The sequence below is a fragment of the Pinus tabuliformis genome, chromosome 3_2, assembly GCF_031772625.1.
Source record: "Pinus tabuliformis cultivar Carrire ecotype Pingquan chromosome 3_2, CPIR1, whole genome shotgun sequence".
Classification (NCBI taxonomy): Eukaryota; Viridiplantae; Streptophyta; class Pinopsida; order Pinales; family Pinaceae; genus Pinus; species Pinus tabuliformis.
This window is the reverse complement of record NC_142302.1, coordinates 56847453-56875299: the sequence shown is the minus strand read 5'-3', so window position 1 is coordinate 56875299 and position 27847 is coordinate 56847453. Positions and strand designations below refer to the sequence as shown.

At 38.8% G+C, this 27847-nt stretch overlaps 1 protein-coding gene across 1 annotated transcript in view; it reads right to left on the bottom strand.

The window, feature by feature from the left end:
• Positions 1-3302: 3302 nt before the first annotated feature.
• The window catches only part of LOC149179785 (uncharacterized), a 126585-nt gene continuing 102040 nt past the window's right edge, over positions 3303-27847 (bottom strand). Inside the window, exons 2-3 of the mRNA XM_089418059.1 lie at positions 4350-4460; positions 3303-4264 (exon numbers count right to left, since the gene is read on the bottom strand). Of these exons, the coding sequence (XP_089274185.1) occupies positions 4034-4264; positions 4350-4460 (342 nt within the window). The 3' untranslated portion in view covers positions 3303-4033. The remainder of the gene's footprint in view (positions 4265-4349; positions 4461-27847) is intronic.

Here is a 27847-nt window from a genome sequence, read left to right as displayed (position 1 = left end):
TCAATGACATCAAAGACCTATCTTGCTACTCCTTTGGTAGTAGTCTCTTGCATGCAAGCATACCTCGTTGATACTCCTTTGCCATCAATGAAAACAACGCCAACAATCTCCCCCTTTGGCATTGATGGGAACACTATGATCCTCCAATTTTTGTCCTGATAATCATCTATTCTCTTCTCTATTCTACCTTCCCTTTTGACATCAATGGCAAGGGGGTGTTCACAATGAAAACAACCATGGGATATTGAGTGATTGTTCATTAAGTTCATCATCGACCTCATTTGTAACTCATTCAACATCATATCATCAACCTTATTTGTAACTCATTCACCAATATTGCATACATCTGGAGGTTTGGATGTTCATTTGCGGATATATCAACCTTTGATAGACCTAGATGTTATTCCTTTGAATTACTCTGCTATTTTTTTTTGTTAACTTGCTCACAGATTTTTAGTTTACACATTAAGATGCATAAAGCTCTAGTAAAACATCTTGAAAACAAAAACCACTCTAACATCTCCTTTGCTATTAATTGGTATGGGATCTGACTTGTAAATGGTTAAGAGATTCCCTACCACTACCTCTAAGCAAAACTTCCTACTGTCCGCTAGCTCAAGCATACTATTGTCAACATCAACATACCTCAACGACATATTGTCATTGCATTAGCCTTTCAACATGCCTTTGCCTTTGCCTTGCATCACAACAATCTCTGCAACATTATGTTATCAACAACCAACAAGCATATGTAACCAAAACGGATATGTAACTACTTACACAACATATGCAAACAACATAAGAGCTCCAAGACAACCATGCCATCAATGACACCCTTTGTGATGTCTTTGCCTTGCATTACAACATGATCAACATCTCTGATAACAAACTAGCTCAACATCTCCATACCTCTGTTCTATCTTGTTTCTCATAAGCTATCATCAACTGCACCTCCTCACATATATGGTGACCATACTTCTGTGAAGCAAGCGTAGCAACAAGCATCACAAGACCTCATCAACCATACACACATCAATTACATCAAAGACCTATTTCACTGCTGCTCATTTGCCATCAATGACAACAATGCCACCACAAATTTGATTTATTTAATTATGAAAAATACAAGACAATAGTCATCTAGGGATTACAAAATTACACCAAATTGTGCAACTAGTTCCAATTCTTGTTATTTTTGGGAAATAAAATAATATCAAAGTCCTCACCCAAAAAACCCATCAATGATGAATCTAATTTCGTTTACCAAAGGTCCAAACATCTACTTCCATTCATTCAAAGAAAGAGATGCCACTGATATAACAAATGTGCTTCTACCCATTCAAAAAAAGGCTACCACTAGAATAACTAACAAAAAAACAAGTATCCTTAATATGTGCTTTAACCCTCATGTCCCTTGCCTCTAATGGACATCTTTATTGTTAATATGCTGTTAGTAGTGTCATTGTTGGCTTACATTCACATTTACATTAATAAATAAACTTCCTCCCACTTGGATCTCTATGAATGCTCTTTAGTTAACCTCAAGAAAAGTGAAAACGGAAATATATGATTAGATATATTCATCCCACATTCAAGTTACCTCATCCGTAATATGAAAAACATTTATTTGAAATTTTTTAAAATTTAGTTAATTAATATCCTTAAATTATAAAAAGTAATTATATAAAATATTTAAATTATTAACTTATTATTACTAGATATTAACTTTAATAAGAGTCTCTTTATTTATTTATTTATTTATATATATATATATATATAATAATAATAATCTCACCAAACATTCACATACTAAGCAAAAAATTGATGGTATTAACACCATGTCAGCATTTATAGAAATTTGTTAAAAAAAAAACAAATCTGAAAGCCATTTACATAAATACATAAATAATTGATAAATTAAAAGATTGAAAAAAATAAAAAATCTCCATGAATTTAATAGAAGAATATCTACCCATTTATTAAATTGACTATATATAATTTATTAAAATAATTTTTAATTAAATTAATCTTATATTTATATTTCAAATAAATAATAATAATTTTATTAATCAATATCTCAAATAAAAAGTCATTAATTAAATTAATAATCCAACCATGAATAACGAATTTCTTTGAACATCAATTACTAGTATTATTTTTAATTATAAAGTGGACCATACAATCAACAAGAGTGTGTCCCTACAAACACAACACCGTCACATACCTTTGAATGCAATAATTTCACATTGTGTTCCATTAAAGTTATCCTTCAAATATTTAGTAATGTGAACCTACAAACACAACAACATCACATAATTTTGAATACAATTTTGTGCCACTGTAGGATTGAATAATTTCATACCGTTCTATTAAATTTATTCTTTAGATATTAAATATTATTTTAATAAGAATATGTGTTAGGTTGTAATTATAAAAACAGTCATTGAGACTACCCCACGACACAGTTAAATTGGAATAACAAGTGTACAAATATGGTATTACACATTCTTCTGGAAACTGGGGTAACATATGTGCAGAGCTTGTAAGAATTTGAATGCAATTTTGAGACACTGTAGGATTGAATAATTTCATTATATTCTATTAAATTTCTCCTTTAGATATTAAATGTTATTTTAATAAGAATGTGTTAACTTGTGATTATAAAAACAGTCATTGAGAGTACCCCACGACACAGTTAAATTGGAATAACAAGTGTACAAATATGGTATTACACGTTCTTCAGCAAACTGGGGTAACATATGTGCAGAGCTTGTAAGAATGTGTTAAAGTTGTGATTATAAAAACGGCCATTGAGAGTACCCCACCACACATAGTTAAATTGTTGAATAACAAGTATACAAATATGGTACTACACATTCTTCTGGAAACAGGGGTAACATATGTAACATATGTGCAGAGCTTGTAATTCAATTAAAGGAAGTGAAGGCTCAATATGAGATATTGAATGAGAATATATGATATTACACATTAACACAAATATATAACCCACCACGTATCGCACATCGTTTTAGAAAATGAAGTAACAAGAAATAAAGATGGATGGCATTCAAGTGAAAGGAAATGAAAGGGAAATATAAGATGTTGAACGAGTATATATATGGAAATGAGGGAATTATGGTTAAATTTTTAAAAAGTGAAGGACAAGGGATAAAACAGGGGTGGGAAAAGTATGAAGGGATAACAATAATAAAGTTTAACTAAAAGATTATTCATAATATGCTTCCAATGAAATCGAAATTAATGAAGAGGTATAAATCCCAAGTACCAACAAAGTTCAAATTTTCATTTTAATATGTTCAAAAAAGATTTGAACTTTGCCTCGCTTATCTTATACAAAATAACAATTTTTGTAGTCAGTAACTTTTATATTTGGATTCTTATTTGCAAGAATACTATATAGCAATTTAAATATACAAACAAGATGAACCACATTGGTTGGTTCGAAATGTCGACCCAATCCTAATGATGTGATTAATCCAAAAGACTGATATAAACATATATGATGTCACTATTCATCTCTCAATCATAAATAATTGTTGTAGCAATTATATATATTCCATGGGCACCTACTAGTGTATATTTGGCAAAGAAATGGAGGACGATGCTCATCAGCTCAGCTGCGTTGAAACTTCAAAATACTGTGAACTCGGCTAATCTTTACCTGAATTTCCACATGCCATCAGTGCATAATGACAGCTGCCAACAGATGTAGAGAAGCCAAAACAATTGAGACATAGCAGCTTTTACGAGGTAAACTTGCATGATTTAGAAAAGAATAGTTCTACATGCCACCAATTCATGGTACAGTCTGCGGGTAGCCAACTGGCTTACGTTTTGCAAATTCAAACTATTGAAGGCAGAGATTTACCTATACACTCTGAACCCCTAACATTTAAATTACAGGTATCACAAAATAGAACAAGTAAATAACAAATTAAATGAGCAGCTTAGCCAGACATTCACACTCGACTATATCTTGAAAGCCTAACTCAATACTCCCGCGTGTACTATTTTATGTTGGAGCTTCATTTGAAAAACAGCTTCTTGTCATGCCGCAAGTCTTAGCTAGGTTGCCATGGAAGGAAGCAGCAGTACCATTAACAGAACTGCCATCAAGATCAGAGTGTTTGGAGTCTGACGATCCTTTCAGATCATGGCTTTTCTGTTGACTATTTTGTTCTTCTTTCTCATGTCCTTTTACTGACCCCAGATGAACAGATCTGAGAGGACCATTCCAAAGATCCTGTTAAATCATCAATAAGATGAATGTCAACAAATATGGTGAATAAAGAAATTTGATTAGAGGATGGAAGAGGATGCTCACTTACCGATGGCTGCTTTGCAGCAGTGCCTGGCACTGCCACGCACTCATCTGTTTGATTTTCTATAGCAGGTTCAGCATCTTCAGGATTCATGTCATATACTGATAAAAATAATTTCTGCAATTATCACAAGATTCTTAGATACAATGACGAGAAACCTATGAAACAATAACGTTTCATAAGAGATAAACCTTACATAAATTGGGCATGAATTATGCAAATTCCATTGACAATAGGATAAAAGGCAGAAAATTATAATTTATTTTAACCATTAAACAAGACTCCATGGACATGGAAAATTTTAAGAAAGGAAATTTATCTTAAAGTTTAAAAACCTTGATGAAATTCATTAGTCCTTAATATGCAAACTATAAAATGTTTGGCAATATCTTTGTAAAAATATCAAATTTCTAATTTCCAAATCTATAAATTTTGGGCGGTTTTTAAGATAAAATAATTTTGTACTATAAAATTTTATTTGGGCCATTCATTTTCAGGAAAAAAAACATGGAAAAATTAACCTATCTACGAAATATTAGCCCCTAAAATTTTCATTGCATATGGATGAAGGCATCAATGTGGAACGAAATCCCATATGTTTCTTTTACCATTAAAATTGGGTGAAGCTAGTACTAACAATGTGGAAGTCAATACTAATAGGAACTTGTGACTTGACAAGGGCCAAGAGTCCAAGACATTCAGAAACACTCCCATCAATGACCATTCTAGGATACTGCAAAAGGTGGCCCAATCTCCTAGAAATGTCGTTCAACATTTCGGATCCTGAAATGAGTACAAACGGAATTGGGTACAGACTTGATACGTTTTAGTCCCGTTTCATTTTTTCGGAAACGATCAGCCAAAGATCCGAAACATTTCAACGGAGTTTTTTGACTAATCGATTCGTTCATGGAAAAAATGGATATGTATCACGACTTTCGTACGAAAATCGTAATATGTATCCGAATTTCCAAAAACGGGTCACACAAAAAGTTACGCATGGAACAGATTTATGTTTATCGTTTTGTGTTCTTGGCTTGGCCCCTTCTTAACCTATTTCATTATCATTTCATTGAGCCCAAAGGCGGTGCCATCGCTGCTTGAGTTGACTTGGGAGTTGGGATTGTCTGCCATCACCACCGCTTGAAGTTGGAGTCGAAGAGATTGTCTAGTGTCTTCCGTCACCACTTGGAGTTGGAGACTCGAGAGGAGACCATCGATAAGAGCGACAGAGCCTAGAGGTATTTAAATTTTGGCTAAGTGATGTTCATTGCTCTTGACACAAAGTCATGACTCATGGCCTTCATTCAAATGTCTAGCCTTTGCAATATGGCCTAGAATGTTTACTGTAAGTTAAACATGACCAAGCTAACATTTTAGAGACGGGGAATCTAGACGACAGAGAAGTTAGATTTGGAGGCTAAATTAAGCCCCATTCATAATTCATGGCACATTTCAGTGGTGTCCATAATTTCTGATGGATGGAAAGATCAAAGGAATAGGCCTTTGATCAATGTGATTGCTCAGAGCCCCAAGGGGGCGATGTTTTTACAAACAATTGATTGTGAGGGGCAGTTGAAAGATTCCCAATTCATTGCTAACATCTTGATTGAAGCAATTGAATTGCTGGGTGTTGATTTGGGGTAGCATCGAATGTGCTCTAGCCACGAAATTTGGTGGAAGGGTTGGGGCACATGAGATCTCCAATACCGAGAAAGGGTTTGGGCAGATTCTAAACAGTTCATGAGATATTAAAATAATTAATATTTTTAATGGAATCCCTAAGTCTAAACTTAGGGAAATTAAAAAATTAATATGAATTAATATGAAACTATGTTAGAATGGTCCAAAAGACATGGATCAAACCAGATCTAATCTTAGCCGTTGATTAGGGACTTAATCTCGACCGTTGATATGTCAATGAGAAAAGTATAAGAGGAGGCTTGAGGGTCAATTGGAGAGTACACCAGAGTGATCAATCATTCTATTCTCTAGAGCGGGGTTTGCTAAGAGAGATAGAATCAGTGATCGGAGTTGCAGCTGAGAGGCATTGAGTACAGAGACAAAAAGGCAGAGATAGTGCCAGAAGAGCAGCGTAGTAGCCAGAGAGAGTGACGCAGTAGCAGCCAGAGCTCACGCAAGGCCACGCAGAGGCGGTCGGGAGCTGCGCAGAGCCTCAAAGAGGCCAGCGTTGCTGATGCAGAGGGCTAGAGGGCTGACGCAGGGCCTCCTAAGGGTAAGGGAGGCCCATTCAGGGTGACGTAGGGCCAGCGCTGGGCAGAGGGGGGCTGACGCAGTCCAGAAAGGCAGACGCTGGGGTTTCTAGGGCAGATTGGAGCTGAGTAGCTGCCAGAAGGTTTATCCGGGGTTTCAGCCAAGACATCTGTCTCAAACTGAGAGTTATCATTGCCAAGGAAATTCTCTGTTGGGTAGGCCAGATTTGGCACCCAGATTGTACTCTGATATTGCTTAATAAGAAAACCCTCAGATAGTTGCACCGGTTTTCCCGCATTGGGTTTTTCCGGAGACATTGGTCCAAAAATAACGGTGTCATTTGGTGTGATTGTTTATGTTTCCTTCAGTTGTTGATCTGTAATATGTTGAGCATGCACTAGTGTTTATTTTCAATATTTACATTGTAAATAACTTGTTAAGTAACAGAACAAGTAGGTAGGAATAAATCAGATAAAGTGCATGGAGGGTTTCTAACTGGTAGACTTAGAAACTTCAACATGGTATCAGAGCGTGATTGCAGATCACAGGAGGACTGAGGACATCAGCCGAGCAGAGCAATAGCAGTAGAAAACAATTGTCCCGAGGTGACAGAAGTTGTTTCTAGCAGAGCAGCAATAAGGGAAGGGTGACGCAGTGCTTGCGTCATCAAGGGTGAGCCAGGAAGAGGCAACGCAAAGGCCAAGGAAGGCAAAGGGAGCCTCATGCAGAGCCACGCAGAAGCTAGGAGAGCTGACGCATTTAGCTGAGGAGGTCGGGATTGTGCAGAGCCTAGGAGCTCTCACCTTCAGGTTGTTGGGGTTTAGAGGGCTATGGGAACAATGCATAGTGGAGCTAGTGAGGTACTGTAGTCAAAACAGTACCTGATAGGGCAAGGCCAAGAGGAGGGAGTTGCTACCGATGGTCTCTCGCTGAGAGACCCAGATCAATGGTGTGGTTGCACAGAGGATCAGAGTATGAGACATCTCGACATCGGCAGAAGGATTTCCAAGAGGGAAATCAAGATTCAGAGGGAGTCAGATCAAGAACTTCCAGGAGGGAAGTAGAAGAGCATCATGGCACTACACGGAGTAAGAGACCAGGACAGACTGGACGGAGCGTCGGACTTTGCAGTCTGGAAGGCTAGAATCTTATCCGTACTTGACAGAAATCGTGTCAAGAACTTCGCCTTGAAGGTAATAGCTATCCCAGTCGACCCGATAACGACAAGTACGAGGAGGCAATGGCGAGGGCTAAGAGCATCATCCTTGACGGGGTCAAGGACCATGTAATACCACACATTGCCGAGAAGGAAACAACATATGAGATATGGGAGGCCCTTAAGAAATTGTACCAACATACTTCTGTGTAGAGAAGAATGTTATTAGAGAATCAGTTGAGGTCGTATTAGATGAAGAAGGGAGAACCGATTGACGCCTTCCTCGACGGACTGAATGAGATCCGAGATTAGTTGACTGCTATAGAAACCACGCCGGATCAAGAATTGATGGTGAGGACAGCCCTGAATGTTGTCTCAGAAGACTGGGAGGTATTTGTCCAGAGTATACTGGGCAGAGGGACACTTCCACCTTGGGATGAGATGTGGGCTACTCTTCGCCAAGAAAATATCAGATAGCAGTCAAAGATGGTTAGCAGCAGCAAGGGGATCAAAGTCAAGCAGGGGGAGGAAGATGTTGCCCTAGCATCTGAGGGAAAGCAGGAAAAGTGGAAGAAGAAGGATCTCCCCAAGATCAAGTGCTCCCATTGTGGGGAGTTGGGTCATTATTCGACCTAGTGTCCAAGGAAGAAGAGTAAGGGAGAGTCTTCCGAGACTAAGGCAATGCCAGCAAGGGCAGAGAAGGAAGTGTTGACAGACGATGACTGTGCCATGAGTGCACACGCACCACTTGAGCGGAAGTGGGGAGACATCGAGCTGTAGTCAGGCGGACTACAGGCGATGAGGGGCAGGATCCTCGAGGTACCCAGCCTCTTGGATTAGACCTTGCTACAGGAGCCCCGAAGAGGAGTAGCAGGACTGGCTGAGTCGGGTAGAGATGGATGCGGATGGAGCGGCAGAGAGAGCTATAGTGTAGGAGTCCCGAGACAGCGCGAGGCTAGCAGGCTGTAGTAGTGCGAGAGGCATAGGAGTGTTGCACCAGTGCAGGATGGCACAGAGAGGTGTGCAACAGTGCGAGATGCAAGGAGTTGTTGCAGCAACGCAAAGGTCAGAGAGGGAGCACTTGTCAGTGACAGAGGGAACTTCAACATCAGGAGGGTCTCTAGCCCAACAGAGAGCTCAGAGTTGGGGGATCAGTTACTTACTTCTTAGTAACTGAGTTGCAGTGCAACAGTGGGCAGCACGATGCAACATGATGAGAGGAGGTGCGGTGCGGATGCAGTGCTGGGAGAAAGGACCAGCAACAACACGGATGCAGAGGGAGCTGTCGTACAAATGCAGTAGTGGCAGTGGCAGAACCATGGGCGGCAGTACAGGATACAATAGTGAAGAGGATGGTGGGCAGCAGGCCTAGCATCAGCACAGGGACCGATGCTGGATGATCAAAGTAATACTCAGTGAGGAGTATTGCTAAAGCACAGTCCTCGCTAAGAGGGAGTGTTGATTTGGGGTAGCATCGAATGTGCTCTAGCCACGAAATTTGGTGGAGAGGTTGGGGCACATGAGATCTCCAATACCGAGAAAAGGTTTGGGCAGATTCTAAACAGTTCAGGAGATATTAAAATAATCAATATTTTTAATGGAGTCCCTAAGTCTAAAATTAGGGAAATTAAAATATTAATGTGAATTAATATGAAACTATGTTAGAATGGTCCAAAAGACATGGATCAAACCAGATCTAATCTTAGCCATTGATTAGGGACTTAATCTCGGCCGTTGATATGTCAACGAGAAAAATATAAGAGGAGGCGTAGGGGTCAATTGGAGAGTACACCAAAGTGATCAATCATTCTATTCTCTAGAGCGGGGTTTGCTAAGAGAGATAGAATCAGTGATCGGAGTTGCCGCTGAGGGGTATTAAGTATAGAGAGACAAAGAGGCAAAGATAGTGCCGGAAGAGCAGTGCAGTAGCCAGAGAGAGTGACGCAGTAGCAGCGAGAGCTCACGCAGAGGCAGTCGGGAGTTGCGCAGAGCCTCAGAAAGGCCAGCGTTGCTGACGTAGAGGGCCAGAGGGCTGACACAGGGCCTCCTAAGGCTAACGCAAACCCATTCAGGGTGACACAGGACCAGCGCTGGGCAGAGGGGCAGTGCAGAAAGGCAGACGCTAGGGTTTTTGGGGCAGATTGGTGTTGAGTAGCAGCTGGAAGGTTTATCCAGGGTTTTAGCCGGGACATCTGTCTCACACTGAGAGGTATTACTGCCAAGGAAATTCTCTATTGGGTAGGCCAAATTTGGCACCCAAATTGTACTCTAATATTGCTTAATAAGAAAACCCTCAGATCGCTGCACCGGTTTTCCCACATTGGGTTTATCCAGGGACATTGGTCAAAAAATAACGATGTCATTTGGTGTGATTGTTTTTGTTTCCTTCAGTTGTTGATCTGTAATATGTTGAGCATGCACTAGTGTTTATTTTTAGTATTTACATTGTAAATAACTTGTTAAGTAATAGAACAAGTAGGTAGGAATAAATCAGATAAAGTGCATGGAGGGTTTCTAACTAGTAGACTTAGAAACTTCAACACTGGGGCCATAAAATGTTGTCCAGGTAATTTCTGACAATGCAATGGCGTGTAGAGCAGTAGGCCTAATTATTGAAAGCAAATAACAGCACATCTTTTGCACCCCTTATGTCGTACATTCATTGAACCCCATGTTGAGCAAGACGGGGAAGCAAATTGAGTGGATTATTCGAGATATTTTTGAAGAAGAAAAAGAAATTCAAGCCTTCATCACAAACCACCACATGTCCCAAGGCATCTACAGGGAATTTGTGAAATTGAAGCTCTTTAAGGTACCTAAACTTTAAAGTTTATTTCATAAATTCTAATTTCTATGACTCTAAATTCAAATATGTAAATTGGATTCTCAAATGTCATGATTCATGAATCATAATAGGTATTCAATCAATTATGATTTTTAATTTATTGAAACATTGGCACTTGCAGGTTGCTGAGACTCGTTTTGCTTCTCACATCATAGTCTTAACAAGGCTTATGCAAGTGAAAGAAGCATTACAATCAATGGTATGCAATTCTCTTTGGAATCAATGGAGGCAATCCCAATTTGAAAGAGCACAAGCAATGAAAAGGTTGGTTGTTGATGATGAATGGTGGGATAGGGTGGAGTACCTCTTGGCATTTACTAAGCCAATTGTGGATTTTCTATGCATGTTTGACACAAATATGCCTAATTTGGGAGAGGTGTATGAGGGCATTGACTCCATGATAGAGAAGATAAGGGTGGTTATAAATGACAAGGAGAATAACCTAGATGAAGTCTTTTACAGAGAAGTAAAAGATACTTTGACCAAAAGGTGGAACAAGATGACCAACCCCTTGCATCTTTTGGCCTATGCAGTGAATCCAAAATATTATTTTGTAGAGTTGTTAAGTGATCTAGAAAGAACCGCACCAAACAAAGACCCAAAAGTCTCACAACGATTTAAGAAATCTTTTAGAAAGCTATTTGTAGATCCTGAAATTGAGATTCAAATTTGTTCAGAGTTTCCTCATTTTGTGGGATCAAAGGGTTTGGGTGCTGATATTGATTCTATGCGGGACAAGGCTAGATTACGCCCAATTGATTGGTGGAACTACTATGGTGGGGAACTTACACATATCCAAAATTTGGCCATTAGGACCTTGTCACAAGTTGCTAGTTCCTCTTTAGCAGAAACGAACTGAAGTACATATGGCTTCATCCATTTGGTGAAGCGAAACGGACTGGGATCCAAAAAGGCTGAGGAACTAGTGTATGTTCATTTGAACCTTCACTTTTTGTCACACACAAATGACGAATACAAATTTGGGCCCACCAAACTATGGGATGTGGAACCAGAGTTCCCTGATTTGGATATGATGTTGAATGTCATGTCTCATATGACTTTGTTTGATGAAGAGGCATCAACACTGGGATCTTCAAGTGGAGATGGCAGCGATGCTCCCACTCCTAGAGAGGATATGGATCTTAATTACATGGATGAAGACATATTTGATGATATGCAAATGTAATTTATGATGATGTTTTAAAGTTTTGAACAATGAACATTGAATACCATAACTTTTGTACTTTGTACTATTTAGTGCGCATTATTAATTTTGGTGATGATGTTGTCATGTTGATGATTGAAATTTGAAACCAAAACTGAGAAACTTGATGCTATGTTGAATGCTACAATAATCACTAATGATGATGACAATGTTTACGCTGAATTGATAATGATGATTTCTTTATGTTGAATTGATGATGATGATTATGCATTTTTAGATATAGAATCAAGATTCTAAAAGATGAATGGAAATATGAAATTTTGTTATATATATGTGTGTGTGTCGTTTCCTTCTTGTATCGTATCCAAATTTTTTGAAAATTTGCCGTATTAGTTTCAAACCCCGTATTCGTATTCATTCTCATATCCATTTCAGTGCAATTCAGTGATCATTTGGGAGTTTCCCATGGGGATGACTACCCCTCAAGCCTAATTGCAACTCATCAAGTACAAACTCTACCCCTCTGGTTTTGAACTTGTGACCTCCATGGAGGAAACAAGCCCACTCAAGTTTGCACGAACAAATGATCATTTGGGAGTCCCATGCCACGGGGATAACTACTCAAGCCTCATCGCAACTCAACATGTACAAACTCTAACCCCCTCTGGTTTTGAACTTGTGACCTCCAAAGAGGAAACAGACCCACTCAAGTTTGCACGAACAAAATCTTGTATGTTACCATAGTAAGATATCTTGCAACTATGTGAAGGGATCTTAGCTCGAGTGGTTTGGTGAACAATTTGTTTCTCCAACTGCGTGGGTTCAAGTCTCTGGAAATATATTGTAACTGGCCTGTTTGTGGCATTTATGAAATAGAAGTACCTGTTGTAATAGTGGCAACTGATCTTTCTGGTTACCAATTCTCCAAAAATTCTCGTTCTTGTTTAAATAAAGATATCTTGCAATTATGGATATCGCATGGATAACAACGACAAGTCAGGAAGGGCCTACAACACCTCAATGTTTATCAAAACCGCATTGGTCATCGAACTGATAGACACCTTGGACCAGGAACCGTCAGTCAGAACCAAACCGGAATCGATAAAATAACTAGACCAAAAAAATGGGCAACGAAAAACACAAAATATTCAATTTTTAAAGAAAAACATATATATTCATGCACATCCATATGAATCCAAACCATTTATACACAGATAAGCCAAAGTTCTCATTTTTATAGCATGTAAGGGTGCACATAACCAACATAGCACCGAGTGCAATCCATCTCTAAACCGAAAATACATCAACAAACAAGTTCCACATGTCCTCTAGCATCTAAAAAATTCATGCTACAACAAATACCTACTTATCATCGAAATCATTCCCTATATTAGGATATTCGTCATCAATATCACCCTCTAAGCATTAAAATAAGATAGAAAAAGCATAGCATGTCAAGTCAAGATTTTGTTTGAGTGATGGGTACTTTTTTTAGTAGGCTCATGATAGAGGAGTTCGACAACCAATGCCACTAACATCAAGGTATGTAGAGGGCTTGGTGCTTTTGATTAAATACTAGTTCCATAACCACGTACATGACAAAATCCAATAGAGCATTTCAATCCCCCTAATCTTGAAATCCTAGAAAATTGTTAAGTCAGTTAGATTTTAAGTGAAATCTAAAATTCTACATTTTCCATATGAAATCCAATGAAGTCAAAACCACTGTCAAACATCCTGAGTCATTTCTGTTGATTTTTCAATTGCGATAGATACACGCACTAATTTTTGAAACATTGATAATTACTTCTAATGATGTAGATATTTATTAAGATGGTTTTCGACAATAATCACATCGAAATTCATTTGTCGACGCGTTTCGAACCAACAAGTGTGGTTCATCGTCAGGATGAGATGAAGAATCAGATCATGGCCCCAAGTTAAATAGAGAGATCCATCATTCAACGACTACTTTTGACCAAGGAAACGACTACAAAGGACACGGCAACAACTACATTTGACTGGACCAAGAGACAGGGAAAGAAGTAAAAATTATTTAATTTATTAATTAAATATTTAGTTTGTTACAACAATTCATTATTATTTTTATTTGTAACAAACAAATTTGTTTATAATTAACTAAATGTTTTAAAGAACTTAAACTTAGAACCTAAGACCTAAATATTTTTATATCCTCTTTAATACTTTAAAACTACCCTAAGATTTGTATTATTATAGGACTATTATAAAACTAATAAATAGTTAGTTAATTAGTTAACATGATCTTAAGTTCATTTATTTATTTACTTTCACTATATATGTAACTACCTAAGTAATACAATAAGGGTAAATTCTATGAAGATTTATCAGATAAATTGAATATAAATAATTAGTTAAATTAAATATTAAAGGTATCATGGTCTAAAAGTTTATTAAATAACCCACAAATTAGTTAATAAGTCTATATTTAAGTTTTATAAATATCACAAATAATAAAACCTAGGTAAAGTGTAAGACTATAGGAAATTAAACCTAATAAAAGGAAAAGAGGGAGACTTTAGTAACCATCAATTAATAAGAATTGATAATAATAATTCAAGGTTGCACGAAACGGGGAAACGGGTACGAGTTTTCGAAACGGGAAGTGATACGAAATGCGACCTCCCAAATTTTGGAAACGGGGAAACACGAATATATATATATATATATATATTAGGACATTTAAGAAATATGTGCAATCATAAAGCATATATGATACATTCTAATTTATTACATTATGATAAAACTGTCAATTGTCAATGCATAAACTATAAGTATCTAAATTTGCATCACATTTACTCATGAATAATCACATAATGAAAATAGAAATATCCAAAATCAGCCACGAGAAATTTCTAATTTCTTGTCTCGTGCTTGATTGGGAGTCTCTTCCTACATAGTCGAACGACCTTAATGCTCCTGATTAAATACAAGTTTCATACCCTAGTACCCTACATTCTCTTGATTATTGGGAGTCTCCCCTGCATAGAGGGCTTGGTTCTCTTGATTAAATACAAGTTCCATACCCTAGTACATGATAAAATCCAATGGAAACATTGCAATCCCCCAATCCTGAAATCCTGAAAAACAAATAAGTCTGCTGGATTTTGAATGAGATCTAAAATTCTACTTTCTCCATATGAAATCCAATGAGGGCGAAACCACTCTCAAACATCCTGAGTCATTTCATGGTAATGTTAAAAATTTAAGTAAAAGGATGAAAATGAAAAATAAAGGAGAATATCACTTTTACTTTAAGAATTTAACATTACCATGAACTGCATATCAACACTAGGGCAAAAGTTCACTTTTATAACTTTAGACAGGCATCTGGAAGCAACTAGAAGTCACTAAGCTAACATAAGAATAGATTAGAAAACAAATAAAATAAAAAATAAAAACACAAGTAAATGCTGAAACGTGGGTCGTACGGCCCTGAAACGCGTTTCAGGCCGTACTGGCCACATTTCAGTTTCGTGAAACGTGGCAGTACAGCCTGAAACGCGTTTCAGGGCCGTACCAAACGCGTTTCAGCGTTTCATACCCGTTTCCCTACGGAAACACCCTTCTGCTCCACGTTTCCTGCAACATAGTAATAATTAAATAAAAAGTTAATGAGAATCAAAGGAACAATCAAAACACTAGCAAAGGTAATAAAGGGGAGAATAAACAATCCCAAAGACAAGGGAGAAAAAACCAGATAGGAAAAAGGTCAAAATGGAACCAACCAAGGGGGAAGTGGGGGTGGAGGGGGGACTAGGGGAAAGGCGGGGATCCAACAACTGCTAATCTTCCAGCCGTCATCTCTGTTGAGATTGCTCGGCCTTCTTTCAATTTCAATGGCCTCCCTAAATTTCCGGTGATGAAAAGGAGTTATCTTAGCAATCCCCTGGGCCTCTTCAATACAAATATGATGCTTACTCTTCTCCATGTGTTCAGATAGGGTTGAAGACCGGGTCCTCCCATGTTTGATGTCGGCGGTGTGCTCATGAATCCTCTGATTAATGGAGCGCCCCGTTTCACCCACATAGGGGGTCCCACAGGAGCAAGGGATAACATAAACACCTTTCATGTCCTTGGGGTCGACGGGGTCTTTAACAAACCTTAGGGAACTACGAATGGTGTTAAGGGGTCTAAAGGTTGAGGGAACATTATGCTTCCTAAGGATTCTAGCAATCTTGTCAGTGGTCCCTTGGATGAAGGGGAGATGAACCCCTGAGAACCGATCTTTGGGGTCTTTCTTGACCTTCGAACCTATGCTAGCTTTAAGGAAGGCTTTCAGACCTTGGTGCCTGCTATATCCATTGTTGACAAAAACATTAAGGAGATGGGCTTTCTCTTTATCAAGGGACTTTTCATCTGAGATTCTCAGTGCACAAGTAGCTAGTGTGTTGAGAACACCTAACTTTTGAGCAGGGAAATGATGGGAGTTGGCATGAAGATACTACTCAGTATGAGTTTTCTTTCGAAAAACCTGATGGGAGAAAGAACCATCATCATTCTTCGAAATGAGAACATCAAGAAAAGGCAAGCACCCATCAATTTCTTGCTCCATAGTGAACTTTATGGAGGAAGATTGATTATTGAGATGTTGGAAAAAAAGATCTAACTCTTCTTGGCCATGGGACCAGATGACACCAGTGTCATCCACAAATCTCTTCCATAGCTTGGGCAAGAGACGGGCTGAGGCCAAAGCCTTGGATTCAAAGTCTTCCATAAAAAGATTAGCAACAACCGCGGACAGGGGGAACCCATGGCCACCCCGCATGTCTGTTCATAGAATTCCCCTTCAAAGTAAAAAGAAGTGGAAGTAAGACAAATCTCAACTAAACGAGCGGTATCGGGGTCAGTGAGGCAATTGATGACCTCAATGGCCTCATGGATAGGGATGCAAGTGTAAAGGGAAACCACATCGAAGCTCACAAGAATGTCCCCATGATCCAACTTAATGCCCTTTAACTCATTGACAAACGAAGAAGAGTCTTTGATGAATGACTCTATGAGGCCAACGAGGGGTTTAAGCTTAGAAGCAAGGTATTTGGCTAGGAGGTAGGTTGGTCCTCCTATGGTATTGACAATTGGTCTCAGGGGGGGCCCCTCTTTGTGGATCTTTGGGAGCCCATAGATCCTTGGAGTGATGGGGCTACTCTCAATCAACTTGTGGCAAAAGGAACCTACAGAGTTACTCGACTTTATAGCAAGAGCGACTGTTCTGGAGATCCTTTTTAGGGATTCCTACTAAGTTTTTTATAGCTTCCACTATTATAAAGATGATCCAACATTTTCCTTCGATAATCCTCTTTGTCAAGGATAACAGCAGCCCCACCTTTGTCGGCTTTAAGAACGACGATGTCCTTGTTTTGGTTCAAGGATTTAAGGGCATTAAATTCATCCTTGCTAATATTGCTCCTAGGGGGCTTTGCTTTTCTGAGGATGACATCGCAGTCTTGCCTAATAGTGTCCTTGATATTATCAGGTAAGCCCCTAATCCCAAACTCCACGTCACACATAATGTCTTCCACAGGGATTTTTCTAGGAGCAAGGGAAAAATTTAATCCCTTCTCCAGAAGACTATAGACTGAGGTTGGAAAAGAAAACTTAGATTAACCACCTTATTTTTATTTTTACTATTATTATTAGTATTGTGACTATATTTAAAAGAATGTTCAATGAATTAATTTCGAATGAGCAAACAGCTCAATCATAATACAAAGATATTTACAATAATAGAAACATCAGGTTTCTATGTAGAATATAGAAACACTCAGTTTCATCAAAGAAACTGCTAAAAGAATATAAATAGCAACAGCTAAAAGGAATGAGCATTAAATGCTAAATAGGAATATTCTAATATATTCTAATACCCTCCCTTAATGCTCAATCTATTTACAACACCAATAGACCCTCTGAATTTTACAAATTTATCAGGACCAAGAGGCTTGGTGAAGATGTCGGCGGGCTGCTCTGTTGTGGGAACATATTGCAACTGAACTGAGCCGTCTTCAACAAGCTGGCGAATGTAGTGGCAATGAGTTTCCACATGCTTTGTTCGTTCATGAAAGACAGGATTCTTGGCAAGTTTGAGCACTCCCTGATTATCACAAAACAAAGATGTAGGCCCTGTCTGAGAAACATGCATATCTGCCAGCATACGTCGAAGCCAAACTGCCTCACAAGATGCCTTAACTGCTCCCCGATACTCGGCTTCTGTTGAGGAGAGAGCCACTGCCTGTTGCTTCTTACTAGTCCAAGTAACAGCACCGGATCCTAGATTAAACACATACCCAGCTGTAGATTTACGGTCATCAACCGAACCGGCCCAGTCAGAATCAGTGTAACCACTGAGAATAGGATTGGAACTTCTAGTGTATAGGAGGCCATAATCAGAAGTGCCACGCACATATCGTAGCACACGCTTTGCTGCTTGCCAATGATCAGCTTTAGGAGCAGACATGAAGCGAGAAATGTAGCTTACTGCAAAACTGATGTCAGGTCTGGTAGCAGTAAGATAGATGAGACTGCCCACTAATTGCCTGAATAAAGTTTCATCCACAAGGGGAGAGGATGACTGAGCTGAAAGTTTGAGCCCTGGTTCCATAGGAGTCGTGGCCGGTTTGCAATCCTGCATTCTGAATCTGTCCACAAGATTTTTGGCATACTTGGACTGAGAGAGAAAGATCTGATTTTCAGTCTGCCAAACTTCAACCCCCAGACAATAATGAAGAAGCCCCAAGTCTGTCATCTCAAAAGTTCTGCATAAATCTTGTTTGATCCCATGGATCAAATGTGCAGAGCTGCCAGTAATGATAAGATCATCCACATAGACAACCACAAACAAGATATCATCACCAGTATGCTTGATGTACAGGTTTGCATCAGAAGGGCTCCGCTGAAAACCCTGATCTGTGAGGTACTGATCAATTTTCATGTACCAAGCCGAGGAGCTTGTTTCAATCCATAGATTGCTTTAGCTAACCGACACACTTTCTGTTCTTGACCAGCAACCTTGAATCCTGGAGGCTGCGTCATGTAGACTTCTTCTTGGAGATCACCATTTAGGAAAGCACTTTTTACATCCATCTGATGAACTTTCCAATTGAACTGAGCTGCTAGGGCAAGAACAAGCCGTATGGTACTCATCTTGGCTGTAGGAGCAAAAGTCTCCTCATAGTCGATGCCTTCCTTCTGTGAAAATCCTCGAGCCACAAGCCGAGCTTTATACTTGTCTATGGTTCCATCAGCTTTGTATTTCACTTTATACACCCATTTGCAGCCTATGGGCTTTTTGTCTGCAGGAAGATCAGAAAGTGTCCATGTGTGATTCTTCTGAAGACTCTGGAATTCGGCTTCCATAGCCTGTTCCCACTCAGATGTACCCTTAGCCTCTGAATAGGTTTGAGGCTCAAAAGTACTATGCAGGTTAGCCATAAGAGCAAAATTGACTGTAGACTGTTGTCTGTTCTTATGTCTAGAAGTTCTGCCTTCAAGGAGCTCATCATCCCGGAGATCACCAATGGTTTTAGCCCACCATTTTGGCCGAAGAGTAGAAGAAGCAATAGCAGAAGTAGAGGAACCAATATCAGGAGGAGGTGGAGGAGACTCAAGAGCAATAGGGGCGGCAAGAGGAGGGTTATTTTCTGGAGGAAGCTCAGATAGAGTATGATCAAATACTGATGCTACATCATCCCTCCCATCAGGTGGACCGACCGGAAGAAGTACACTGTGAGGCTAATCCTCAGAACATGCTTAGAAGAAGAAGACTGAAAAAATCCTCTGTCTTCATCAAATACTACATCCCGACTGAAGCTAAGACGACCAGTGGCTATATCTATTAGCCTATAGGCTTTGTGATGATCACTGTACCCTGTCATCATGAGTTTCTGGCTTTTGGAATCCAACTTAGATCGCTTAGCAGCTGGAATCCAAACATATGCAACTGAGCCAAATACTTTGAGATGACTGATCTTAGGCTTTCGGCCAGACCAAACCTCTTCAGGAGTTTTCCCTGTAACAGCCTGAGTGGGTGATCTGTTAAGAAGATAAACAGTAGTAAATACTGCTTCAGCCCAGAATTTGTTTGGAACACTCCTGTGTTGTAGCATGGAACGAGCCATTTCAACAACCGTGCGATTGCGACGCTCGACAACACTGTTTTGCTGAGGAGTGTAAGGAGTGGTTAATTGACGTTTGATGCCATGAATATCACAGAAGTTGGCAAACGCCGAAGAACAAAATTCCCCCCCATTGTCTGTCCTAAGGGTCATGATGTTACAACCAGATTCTTTCTCCACTAATGTTTTAAACTTCTGAAAGGTACTAAGAACATCAGATTTATTTTTTAAAAAATATACCCACATCTTTCTACTGAAATCATCTACAATAAGTAAAAAATATTTGCAAGCAGTGATAGAGGCTGTATTCATAGGTCCGCAAATATCAGCATGAAGTAACTGAAGTACCTTAGATGCGCGCCAAGATTCTCCATTTTTGAATGAAGACCGATGTTGCTTTCCCGCTTGACAGGCGCTGCATACCCCCAACTGCTGAGTCTGAATATCAGGTAATCCAGACACAAGTCCCTCCCTAGAGAGCTGAGAGAGATATTGCATATTGAGATGCCCATATCGCTGATGCCATAGAGTGCTGATAGGAGAAATACGTGCTGCTAGAGCCACTTCTGGAGAGTCACCGGTGTCAAGTAGCCTGTATAAACCATGATCTTCTAGGCCAACAGCAACTGTTAAACTAGACTCCCTGTCAATAATGGAGCACTTGTGGATACTGAACACTACATCAAGTTGAGGAGAATTCCTCATAATCTGGCTGACAGATAGCAGATTAATTTCCATACCAGGAACATAGTATACATTCAGAAATATAAGTGTGCGCCCACCAGACTGAATTTGAACTGTACCTCTGCCAGCTACTGTGTACTTTTCACCTCCGCCAAATACCACGGAATCACTGAAAGGTGAGAAGTCAATAAACCAGTCACGCCTGTGAGAAAAATGACGTGATGCGCCAGAATCAATGTACCATGCAGAGGAAGGAACATGGTCTGAAGACCTTTTATCCATAAAGGCGTAAAAGGCAGACTCTGTCTGCTCGGAATGTTCTGCAACATTTGCTGTCTGATGTGGCCCTCCCTGTTTCCTTTGTTCAGAAGCAATCCTCTGTCGGCAATCTTTCTTCATGTGACCGAACCTGTGACAGTAATTACACTGCACACTTTTCTTCCGAGCAGGATCAAAAGGCTGAGAGGAGCCTTTCTGCTGAAAGGACTGAGAGGACTGATATTTTGCAGAAAATGCATTTTCCGAGGACACTGATGAAGCACTACTACCAAACTGCTGTTTCCACCGATCCTGCTGCAGAAGTTTGGTACATAAATCTGGAAACTTCAGATCAACATTTGTGGTGGTAATGTTGGGCGTTTCAATGAAGTGTTCATAAGATTTCGGTAGACTTTTCAAAGTAATGACTACCATATCTTCCTCCTCCATGGTCCGACCAATTGCTTCGAGCTGATCTCGAATGTCTTTAATTTTGTTGAGATGTTCCTGTAAAGACATATGTTCGTCCATCATGATGGAGAACAACTGATTTTTGAGAAAAAAAGCTCTGCTTTTATCAGATGTCTCATGCAATTCTTTCAACTGTTGCCAGATTTCAGCAGCTGTCTTGCCAGAAGGGATCTGTGGTAACTGATCATCAGCGACAGAGAGCTTGAGAAGCATAACAGCCTCTCGATTTCGATCATCAAATTTATCTTGATCGGTCCCGGCTGTACCGGAACAAAGCTCTTTGCCCAAAATGAGTTGATCAAGACGCCTGTACTCAAAAATGGTCAACATTCTTTGTTTCCAAATGTTATAGTTGCTGCCATTAAAGCGTTGATTTCCTTCTAACATCAGATTGGTAAGTGTGGCCATTTTCCCAAAGAAAATACAGAAGTATGACACACAAGAACAATGTAGCTGACTGTTTATCCTGGTGTAAATTAAAGAACAGACTTTGTCCTGCTAAAAAAAAATTTTACCCAGCAAAAATATTTCTCCAGTCTAAAACAATGGTAATACTGCTAGCACAAAATATATTTCTGAGAATACAGTTTCCCACAGGAGAATGCAAGTCTACCACAAGAGTATACTGATGCAATAAACAGATGTCACAGGTCTGAGTTTGTAAAGGAGGCTGTCAGGATCACAAGAGAAAAAGAATTCCGCTGATGGGTAACACACTGCCGGCAACCAGAACCACAAATACAGCAAATACGAAGATTGAAAAATGGACCCACGTGTGCTGTCTCAGCTTTACGTTTCTGATTAGTAACACACTGCCGGCAAGCACCACGGATTGGGAACGCTGATAAATCGAAGATCTAAACAAATTGGCCCACGTGAGCTATCAAAGCTTCACGTCACGTCTCAGCTGTATACGTCTCAGGTATATATCCACAGGTGTATACGCTTTATATATATATACACGGGTTTGATAACACACGCGTATGACTGAAATATATTAGCGTTTGAAAAATACACGGGTTTGAAATATATCAGAAATATAACACTTGAAATATAATGAACCACGGGTTTCAAATATGTATCCACGGGTCTGAAATATATATCCACGGGTTTCAACTGTATATATGAACCACGGGTTTCAAATATGTATCCACGGGTTTGCAATATATATCCACAGGTTTCAAATGTGTATCCACGGGTTTCAAATGTATATCCTCGGGCTTCAAAATGTATATCCACGGGTTTCAAAATTACACGCGTATCCACAGATATCCACGGGTTTGACAGCTTTTGAAAATAAAACCACGAATTTGCCCGCAGATCGAATTTTCAAACCACGAGTCCGACTTTCAAAAAAACAAATGAGTTTTGAGAGAAAACACCTGGATCACGATTGCTGAGGAATTCCACGTTGTGGTCGAGTAGCCGCCAGGCGAAGAAGAAGATAGCCGGATTTACGATTCCAAGCAAACTGGCCAGCCAAAAAAAAAAATTCCGCTCCCACGAAAACAGTCACCGCCACAAAGTTATTTCCTTAATAAAATGATCATGCAAGGGAAGAATCCATTTCTGTATCGAGATGGACGACTGTAAGCTTTTATCACAGCGAGCAAAGCCGAGGCTAAGACTCAGTGAAGGCTGCCTGGCTTACAGAGGGCTCGACCTTAGAAAGGACTCAAGAGATTACGATGCAGAGAGAATTACTGTTCAAGAAATCTCTTAACCTTGCTCTGATACCATAAAAGAATGTTCAATGAATTAATTTCGAATGAGCAAACAGCTCAATCATAATACAAAGATATTTACAATAATAGAAACATCAGGTTTCTATGTAGAATATAGAAACACTCAGTTTCATCAAAGAAACTGCTAAAAGAATATAAATAGCAACAGCTAAAAGGAATGAGCATTAAATGCTAAATAGGAATATTCTAATATATTCTAATAATATTTTTCATTATTACTCAAAGTTAAATTATTATCGTTAATATTATTGTCCATATTAACATTATTATTAATAATATTACTTGTGCATTTCAAATTCATGTTATTATTATTTCCGATTATCATATTATCCAAACATATTATTATTATTATTATTAACTATAGATATTCTTTTAGCACTACCTGTTTATCATTAAGCAATTACACTTTAGAAATTCAACCATAAATGCACAAGGACAGTAGAGACCACAACGCATGGAGATAACACACAATTTACCCTAAGAAAACCCACTTGGGGGAAAAACCCAACAACCTTTTCCTTAGAGAAATCCTTTGGTTCAATAGGAGATACATCTAACACTGTTAGTTAACTATGGGATCAAACTGACCAACAATGCTATGGTCAAATTTGGTTAAGCAACCCTCTTGTCAAGTCAATCTTCTGCCCTTCAACTTCAACCCTCTCTGGTCTGCCAAGGCCGAATTTCAACCTCCCAAAATATGCCTAGAATTTCAGCCCTATTTCCCAGAAACTATTGCCTAGAAGCATAATACTCAAAATAGGCTAGTTCGAGCCGCAAACCGGTCAAACCGACCAATTCATTAGCCTAGACCACCGAACCAGTTGAAAAACAAGGTTATCTGGTTGGCCCCACCGGTTTTTAGGTCTGATCGTGTTGAAAATATAACTATGGCCGGTCTTCATAATTGCTATTGTACTTTATCATTATGTATTTATTGTAAAAATTGAAAAAGAAGAACAATAAAATTATTTTGAAGCATGGGTTTCATGTTCCTTTTACTTATTTATTAGGTCAAAGCCTCCATTATAGGCTCTAGGGTTTTCTTGAGTCATAAGTGTCATTTTCATATTTATTAGACCCTTCTTGGGCTTTTGTATCATGTAAAGAATATTTATTTTGAGTCAAAATGGTCATATTTCACCTCCTCACCAAGTCAGCCCTGTTAGGGCAATTCAACCTTGTGGAAACAATATAAATAGAAGGAGAATTTGATCTATTTGGCGTTCATCCATAAACAAGTTCGATCTGCAATGAAGGAAGAGCAAAAGAAGTGTGAAGTCAAGGACAAGAAGGTCTAATCAAAGGAAGAACAAAAAATTGAAGTTTTGGGGCATCTTCTCTCTCACACGTGCGAGATTTCTCGGGTTTTTGGGCAAGTTGCAGGGGCTGAAATTTCTGTAGTGATTGCAAGTCCGAAATTTTGAGTTGTAGGGGCGAAATTTTTGCAGTGATTGCAGGTCTGAAATTCTTAGTTGTAGGTGGCCGAAATTTCAGATTGAAGTAGTTTTGAAAGAGTTGACTCTTGTTGACTTTGGCAAAGTTTATCTACTTGGAAGGAGGGCTGACTTGGTGATTGGAGTAGGTCTTTGCCTTGGTCAAAAGGTCTTGGATTGTCTCACTTTAACTTGGTTCTATTACAGAAGAAGAGTTTGACTGGATTTTCCCCTAGGAGAGGGCTTTTGCCCTGGCTGAGTTCCTACATCTTATGTCTCTTGTTCTTGTGATCTTCATACATTTTTTATTTGGTAATTGCTTGATGAAAGATAACATAATAAATAAATAAAGAAGCCAACACATATCACAAGTAATTATCAAGAAAAGAGGAATCAAAACCGTAATAACTACAAGCATTGATTTCTCAACATGATATCAGAGTTAAGGTGAAGGAAGGACTATTTGAAGATCACTTTGTTGGCTATCATTTGAAGGAAGGAAAGAACTCTTGGAAGAAAGACCTCTCTCTTCAATGGCAAGCTATTTGTAGATGGGACTTAAGACCCTTAAAGATATTTTGAAAGTTGCAAGAAGCTTTGGTGTCAAGATCATCTACAATCTATCTAGGAGCATAAAAAATGGAGGATTCTTGGCTGCACTTATAGGTAAATTTCATGGTAACAATGCTTGGATCATTGGTAGTGAAGCCTCAAGACACATGACAAGAGAAAGTGGACAACTTCAAACCTTGTCAAAAAGATCTTCATCTCACTCAATGGAGCTTGGAGATAACAATAGCTATACAGTCAAAGGTCTTGGATCTACTTCATTGGAACTTGAAGATGGTGAAAAACTTCATCTCAACAAACATTATCTATGTCCCAATTTTGAAAAAGAATTTACTTTCTATTTCCTGTTTAGAAGATAAAGGAGATAGAATTTCCTATGTAGATGGAAAAGTTCTTGTTTGGCAAAGGGACTCCAATATTGAAAAAGCTAGGGTTATTGGGTTCGTGAGGGGAGGTTGTATAGACTTCTAACACCTCGTCAAGCTCTTGTTCACATGGATATTAGTCCCTCTGAGCTTTGGCATAGAAGATATGGGCACCTTCACTATAAAATATTTACCTCCCTAAGTCAAATGTTGAAAGGCATCCTCAACTTAAAGGAGGACCATGAAGGAGTATGTCAGGGATGTGCTTTGGGAAAGAATACAAAGAAACCATTTACAAGCAGTGACACAAGGTCTAAAAAAATATTAGACCTCATTCATTCTGATGTGTGTGGACCAATGGCAAATAAATCTCTTGGAGGTCATCTATATTATGTGACCTTCATTGATGATCACTCTAGAAAAACCTAGATTTATCTTCTAAAATCTAAGGATGAAGTCTTTGAAAAGTTCAAAGAATTCAAATCAAAAGTGGAGATCTTAACATAAAGAAAGATAAAGATCCTTAGATCTAACAATAGTGGTGATTATATATCCAAGGAACTCATAGTCTTTTGCAAGGAAGCAGGTATTAAGAGGGAGCTCATAGTTCCCTATAATCTTCAACAAAATGGAGTAGCTGAGAGAAAGAATAGGACCATTGAAGAATGCATAAGAACCATGATCTATGACCAAGACCTTCCAAAATTCTTATTGGGAAAAGCAACTATGACGATAGCATACATACAAAATAGAAGTCCTCATAGAATTCTTGAGAATATGACACCAAAAGAAGCATTCTCAAGGAAGAAGCCATATGTAGATCATCTCCGTATCTTTGGATGCCCTGCCTACATTCATATTCCTAAGGATAAGAGAAAGAAGTTAGATTCTACTAGTATAAAGGGTATCTTTGTCAGTTATAGCCTTTCATCAAAGGCTTATAGAATCTATGTAAAAGAAGATCGTAGAATTGAAGTTAGCAGAAACATCATATTTGATGAAAGCTTTGCATACAATAAGTCCAAGGAAATTCCCATTGAATCTAATGAAGAAGATATACCACTCTTTGAAGAAGAAGAGAAACATGACAAAGCACCTTCAAATCAAGAAGAAGGACAAAGTGAACCCATTCAACCTACAACCATTCCCGAAGTAAAGAAGAGGCCAAATTGGTTAAAAGAAGACCAAAGGTTAGTTGTCTTGCTCTAGGAAGGTCTAAGGAGGAGGCTAGATTAGGGTTTCCAGAGAAGCCGCAAGGACGAAGTTGCAGGGTCTACATTGTTGGACGAGCTGCAGTATTGAAGCTGGCAGGTTGTAGTTGCAGTTTGAGGTTGATTGATGCAGAATCAGAGGACTTGTTAGAGGGTCGAATTGGTACTAGGAGAAGGATTGGTCTAGGGTTTGGGTCTTTGTATCTCATTTGAAGCAGATTATAAGAAGAAAAGAGTTTCTAGGTTTTCCCCTTGGAGGAGTTTTTGCCCTGGCTGAGAGCCTAATATCTATGTTCCTATTGTTGTTGTTACTGTTCTTAATATTGTTTGACGAAAAGATCTAACTAAAGAACTAAAGAAGATAATTAAGATTCAAAAGCAAATATCAAGGTTAAAGGAAAATAAAGATTCTGCCACTTTCCATTTTCCAACATGGTATCATAACTAAGGTGAACAAGGAAGGTAGCTGGAAGGACACTAGAAGGAGTTACTTGTCAAGGGGAAGGGAAAAAGGAAACTCTCAAGAAAAGACTAAAGAAGAAGACTTTGAGAAGGATTGAAAACTCACTTAGAAAGAGGGTTTTTACAAAGAGATCAAGTCTACATCAAGCTCGCATCTAAGGAAAATCTGAAAGGAAGACTTCAAAAGGATTGTTGATCTCTCTCTCTAGAAGAAGATCTATTTGGAAGGTATCAAGGATATTGGAAGTTGTTGTCAGAAGAACCCTAGGAGACATCTTTCAAAGACATTGTTGAAGACTCTTCAAGAATCTTGAAGGCATAAAAGAAGGTTGAAGACTTCATCAAGGAGAATCTTGATCTCAAGTAAGTAACATATTATTACATCATGCATGAATCTTCAAGTCATATGGGTTCTTTCTGCAAAGAGAGCAACAAGCTCATTGGGGCATCAAACTATCTAGCATGGAAGAAAATAATTGACTTGATACTCATGGAACAAGAAGTAATGGAATATGTTACTAGGGAGATTACTGAACCTGAAAAGGACAAGACACAAGAACTAGCAAAGTACAAGAAAGGGGAAGTAAGGGCTCAAAGGATCATAGTTGAATCAATTAAGGATTCTCTTGTTCCATTTGTTGCAAACATGAAGACTTCCAAGGCTATGTATGACAAGCTAGTGAATTTGTATTCGGTAAGTACAACAAGACAAAAGATGTCGTTGAGGAAAAAGTTGTATAGAATGAAGAAATCAAAGGATGAGGACGTGGCA